Source organism: Leptonotus elevatus, chromosome 16 (genome assembly GCF_054856555.1).
Source record: "Leptonotus elevatus isolate MCC_2025b chromosome 16, RoL_Lele_1.0, whole genome shotgun sequence".
In the NCBI taxonomy this organism is placed as follows: Eukaryota; Metazoa; Chordata; class Actinopteri; order Syngnathiformes; family Syngnathidae; genus Leptonotus; species Leptonotus elevatus.
In genome coordinates, this window is record NC_141254.1 from 16,386,818 (window position 1) to 16,392,817 (window position 6,000).

General features: G+C 40.8%; 1 protein-coding gene across 4 annotated transcripts in view; it reads left to right on the forward strand.

Annotated features, from left to right (window-relative positions):
- Positions 1–2,153: 2,153 nt before the first annotated feature.
- snx19a (sorting nexin 19a) overlaps positions 2,154–6,000 on the forward strand; it is a 19,971-nt gene continuing 16,124 nt past the window's right edge. For 3 of the 4 annotated variants that reach the window (XR_015097366.1, XM_086097979.1, XM_086097981.1), the window contains exons 1-9: positions 2,154–2,288; positions 2,971–4,428; positions 4,493–4,631; positions 4,719–4,819; positions 4,888–5,007; positions 5,077–5,195; positions 5,309–5,399; positions 5,516–5,663; positions 5,912–6,000. The exon at positions 5,912–6,000 is cut by the window's right edge. Coding sequence is in view for 3 of the 4 variants with exons in the window: in XM_086097979.1 (XP_085954105.1) it covers positions 2,995–4,428; positions 4,493–4,631; positions 4,719–4,819; positions 4,888–5,007; positions 5,077–5,195; positions 5,309–5,399; positions 5,516–5,663; positions 5,912–6,000 (2,241 nt within the window). In the remaining variant the exon portion in view is untranslated. Of the gene's footprint in view, positions 2,289–2,967; positions 4,429–4,492; positions 4,632–4,718; positions 4,820–4,887; positions 5,008–5,076; positions 5,196–5,308; positions 5,400–5,515; positions 5,664–5,911 lie in introns of all 4 variants that reach the window. The other variant, XM_086097980.1, reaches the window with a different exon arrangement.

The window sequence follows — 6,000 nt, forward strand, 5'->3', positions numbered from 1 at the left end:
ATATGCTAAAGAATGACAAAATAAGCTAAATATGTACTCTCTCTCTTTTTTATTTTTTTTTATCAGACATGCAAGGAAACTTTTTTAGATGTGTGCCAATTTAGGCCAAATAAATAAAAAAAATCTGTCAGGAGTCGCAAAACCTTTGAATATTGTGATGAACAAAACATTGTGTTAGTGTTAGTCAAATGTACTGAGGGCCCAAGAGCTAATTAGTGCTGCATCATAACAGAAAATATGCGGCATCCACTTTTTTTTAGATACAATTTACTTCTGCTTTTTGGATAGTTTAATTTTATTTAATCCGATTTTTATTTATAATTCATCAGACTTTGGTTTTCATACATTTTTAGACTTTTCTGCCTTTCTGTCAAATTTCTGACATTTTGGGCAATTTTATGGACATGCTATGGTAATTTTCTGTCTTTCTTCTGAATTTTTTTTGGTAATTTTTTTCTTTCTTTTTATTACTTTTTTAAATTTATTTTTTACCTTTTTTTGCTTTAAATTTTGGTAATTTTGTCGACAGTTTTTGATAATTTTTGATAATTAAAGGTTTTATTTTGTGCTTTTTTCAAAAGAAATATTCAGAATTTTTTGGGCAATTTTGCGAAAAATATATGGTCATTTTCTGGTTTTCTTTTTTGGGACATTTTATTGTATTATTTTTTTTTTACATTTTTAGGTATAAAAAAATTATTCATCCACCGCCCGTCTTTTTCTGACAACTTACAAATTTGGACATTTTTCAATATTTAATTATTTATTTTAAATCTAAATTGTTAATTAATTTAAATAATATTGTATCTAAAAAATGAAATAAATATGTAAAAACAAGTTATTAATTCCTGCTATTCTTTTATTTAATTTAATTTTTAGAGATCTACAGGGAGCCACAGGAGAGGGATGAAAGAGCCACATGATGTTGAATGGTGTGGTGTCACTATGCATGCTGCGGTGTTGTTAAATAATGTATTCCTCTAGTACGTAATCACCATTACCTATCAGGCCTGGCATGACAACCACGAGTAGATGTTTACATTCCTGCTTTGCTACTGAATAAACTTGTTTTGTCACATTCATTTTTTGATTGACTATAACGTAACGTATCTAATCTTGATTTTACTAAATAATTGTTATAATACAAATTACATTTATTACATATATTTAACGATTTAATATTTTTATTATTAAAGTATGCTAATTTACATAAAATACCATGTAAACTGGAGTCTATCCCAGCTGCATGGTTGTGTGTACGTGAACCTAATAGAGTGGTTTGTGCAATGCTATTGTAGCACGTGCTAGGTGCTCTGAGCACGTTGTCTACCCCCTTCGTCATTCTTATTTACCGAACCGGTTTTGAACACATGTTTTTACCTTTTCGGAACCGATTACCTTTGCCCTCTACGTAAACGGCGAAACTGTTTATTATTGGCTCGTATTTAAACATGCTGTACTTTTAAAAACAGAAGGAAAAAAAAATTGACTTGCAGTTTAAATTATGTCCCCTAGAGGGTACTGTTGACTGCACGACAACACTCATTGAAAAGAGTCAACGTCAAAACGTCAGAAAAAAAATCAAACGCATGAATCAAAAATCTAAGTCTTCTGCCACAGGGATATTCTGTGAGAATTTGAACATTATATTTTTGGAACATCCTAACGGTTTAACAGAACGTGGGTGTACAAACGTTTAGCGGCCACACTTAATATCAACTATAAATTATCTTTGATTTGTGATTTATTTTTAAATTGTTTAATTCTAATGATGACACCAATTATTTAATCAAATCAATTGTTTATTTGACTAATACCCCTTATTTCAAATTAATAATTAACTGCATACAAATAAAAAAATACACTAAACTAAATAGAAGTTAGTCTTATTTTATAACATATTTAATTAACCAATCTGAGAAAGATAACGTCTAAGTTAATGCAATATCACAGGACTCTTAAAAATGTAAATACTCTGTGGACATGTTAAGGTGAAATGAGTAAACAACATGCACACGTGCTGCATTAGTATGACTGCCTAATTCATTATGAAGCCAAAAACAGAGAGAGAGAGAAAAAATATCTAATATCCTTTTGTTAGTCTCACAGTCCTAAAATAATGCAAAGGCATATTGTTTTTGAATGAAGAGGAAGAAGAATTATACTCTGGCAGGTAAAGTGGACACCTAAACCGAGTTGAGGACAGGCTAATCCTCGTAATCTTTGTTGGAGGATTAAAACACAAGGAGGGCAGCCTGAGTTCCAGACATGAAGCTGTAACCATTCAGGTGATTCACTTTTTGTTCTTCTTTTATAAATATTTAAATAAGCGCAATAGTGTCACGATAGTATGAAGTAATTTGTCTCGTTAACATGAAACATCTAAAGCTACGATTGCCTTCACCAAATCGTCATCAATATTGAGCTGCAAGTGTATTGTAAGTTGTAACCATAAATTATAAAAACGTTAGGGCCCATCTTGTATGAGGAAAAATAGTAAACATATGGCACGCGCCGTCATTCGTGACTCTGATTGTTGTGGTCATGGCAACAGCCTGTCTCGTTGTAACGTCAATGTTCTCGCGAGAATATTGCGGTGCTTTCAATTGCACTGGGATTTTGGGGATTTTGAGGGGTTGGTGGCGAGAGCGTGTATGTTTTCTTGATAATGACTAAATGCTAGTGATAAAATACACTATTCATTTGAATAATTTATCAATAGATTTCAATACACTACTAGAGTACTTTGCAGTGAAACTTAATGTAATCTAATGTAGACTGTTTAAAGCATCACTACCTTACTTCACTAAATGTCATTTATGAATTGTGATAACTTTTTTTTTTCTTTTTTTTTTTTTTTTTTTTTCTTTCTTTTTTATTTTTTTTATTTTATAATAAAAAAATAAAAATAAAAAAATAAATAAAAAAAATGAATTGTGATAACTAATAATACTTATATTTTCTTAGCAGGCTACATCTCATCTGCTGGCTATAATGCCTTCATTCCAGAGTTCTAAAAAGTGGTCCCTGTCAGAAGTTTTGGGCCAGCGTCGACGCCTGTTAGGCCTTGGCGCTCTGCTGGCCTGGTTGGTCCTCTTCCATCTCCTGGTGAACGTCTGGCTCCTCTGCATCTTCACTAGTCTCCTGGTGGTCTTGGGAGGCTGGCTCGGCTCGCGCGCCATTTTGGATGCCAACAGCCTCCTCCACTTGGAGCACTTCTTGCCCCTCGGCGGGGTGACTCCGCCTCAGTGTTCGCCCGAACATGAGTGGAGGCTCAACCACGAGATCCACAGCGCCGTCCACAAAGCGGTGCGGGATTTCGTGTCCTCTTGGTATCGCACTCTTCTGCCAGAGGTGGAAGGCGAGTTTGAGCGGGCGGTGCGCAATTCCATGCTGGAGTCGGTGATGGAGCTGAAGGAGCGTGCAAGGCGAGTAGATCGAAAAGCTCTGGTCCAGCGGCTTTTAGAGCTTTACGGCGGCCACCTGCAGAGCTACGTGACAGCCAGACACTTGCAGCTGCAGACACGTGGCGCCGACGTTAGCCTTTGGCGGCTCTACCGGGAAGTGGACAGCCCTCATCCGGCTGTGAGCGACGCGGCCACTGAGCTCAGCTACGCCAGAGCTCTGGTTAACCTCGTCTTGCACGTGCTCGTTCCATATCCTCAGATGGAAACCAGGACCGGAGGGTACATGGTTACCGAGCTCATCACCTGCAACGTGTTTCTGCCGCTCACAAGCAGGATTTCAGATCCCGACTGGCTCAACCAAACCATCGTGGACGTCTTGACCAGATCACGAAAACAGCAGGACGGCGCCCTCTACAGGTGCGCCCTCCACGATTCGTGGATCACCTGCCTGTCGTCCTCGGATCAAGCCAGCCTGGCGAGCGAGAGCAACTCTGAGCTGTTCAGCCCGATGAGCGAGTCGGACTCTTCTCAGTTCAGCGCGCTGAGCCTCGAGACTTGCTCCGGAAAAGCTGAGAATTGTCACGCACCGTGTAAGGTCAACTGCTGTTCCCTCACATCTGGCCAATACTCTCACCTCGCAGGCTCCAAGATGCCGTCACTGGACTCCCTGATGCAATCCGACGCAGACGATGACACAACCGGACGATTGTGCGAATGCGGCCCGTCGGCCAACTTCTGCAACACCATGAATTTAAAGGACGACGATGAGGATTTTGGCTGCTTCGGCCCGTTGAAAAATCTGGGGCCGAAGGTGATGCTGCCAGTGGACTCGCACTGGCCTGCGGATATTGCGCAAGAACGAACCCCAGCGGGCCCTTCGAGCAGGCTTTGCCTCAGCCCCTTGAACTTTGACACTCCAAACAAACCATCACCGGGCATCCAAAATGTGCACATCGCGGGAACAGTCAGTGCGAAAGAGCAACGTGCCACTGGAACTCCTTATACTCTTTACACTATCACGGTAACATTGCAGTTCCGGTTAACCTTTGACCTCGTGTGAAGATGTATTTATTTGTCTTTTACAGTTTGAGACAGCGACGTGCCCCGAAAGCGGTGACCTTTTGCACCCTGCGACCTGTCACTCGGTCAACCGCAGATACAGCGAGTTCCTCAACTTGCAGACGCGTTTGGAGGAGAACCCAGAAGTCAAGAAGTTCGTCAAGAGTCAGTAAAGATCGAAACCCGGGTTCAATTAGTCACAATATCTCGACACATGTCGATGCTATTGCATGCAACTGTCTGGTATTGCAGATGTAAAAGGCCCAAAGAAAATGTTTCCCGACCTTCCCTTTGGGAACACGGACGGCGAGAAGGTGGAAGCTCGTAAAGGCCAGCTGGATACGTTCCTTAAGGTTGGCATTTTTCTACTACTTTCCTTAGCATGCGGCGCCACTTGAATTACATTTCTTTTGTTTTATAGCAACTGAACAGCATACCTGAGACGGCGAGGAGCGAGGACATGCAGGAGTTCCTGTCTCTAAACTCGGGGGTTTGCGCATATTTTGGAAAAAGGCCTTTTGTCAAGTCAAGAATTGATAAGGTGACAAGTCATTTGTTGAATTTCTTTCTAAAATGGGATCCAACGTTTTGCCCGTGATTGCTACTACAGATGATGGAAAATGCCTTAGACACATTGAAGACGGCCTTTCCTCACCCGGAGGCCATGAGCCCAACAGACGACCTCGAGGGAGACTCCGACGGGAGAACACTGGACAGCAGAAAGTACAGGTGAGGCGAACATCTTTCGGTCAGTCCTGTCTACTTATGTGCGTTTCTTATTTTATCGACCATCACATTTGCATGGGATTGAAAAACGTTTGCTTTCATGTTCCCTGCATCAGGAGGCTGATGTTCCCAAGCAAAACGTCGCCATCTCTAAATACGCCTGACTTGCATCCTAAAGTGACATATTGCTTTAGTGAGGGCAGCCCTGTAAGTTGTCATACACCATACTCTATATAGTAAACGGCCACAAGAGGGCGCTACCATTATGAGTGCATATATATATATATATATATAAAAAGCATAACAGATTTGTTCACATCTAGGTGCTCAATGGCATGTCCTTGTCAAGGCTGGAGAGTTTTGTCCTGGAGCAGGAAAGACTTTTATGCGAGCCCCCAAGTAGTGAACAAGCCAAGCAGAGGGAACCCCTGGGCACAAACAGGAAGACGTCTGGGAAAACTCACAGTTCAGGTATGGAGTGCTTCCTCTCACCCCCACGAAGTCGACTGCACTTTTTTTTTATTAAATGTTTATTTTTCATCGCTTCATTTTTATTTGATTAGATAAACATCGCTGTCTTGTGTAGTGCAGTGTACTGCCACTTGAGGGCAGCACAGCACCGCATTTTGCATTTGCTTTCATTGAGCGCTATGAATAGTGCTGCTTTGTCTTGCACTGTTATATTGTTGTTATTTTTTTAATTATTATTTTGTTTTCAGACACAGCTGTGGCGGATGTTGCGCTGAACATTTTGTGTTTGTTGATGAAGGACCAGTGGAGTTGGCTGTGCACAGAGAACATCCAGAAG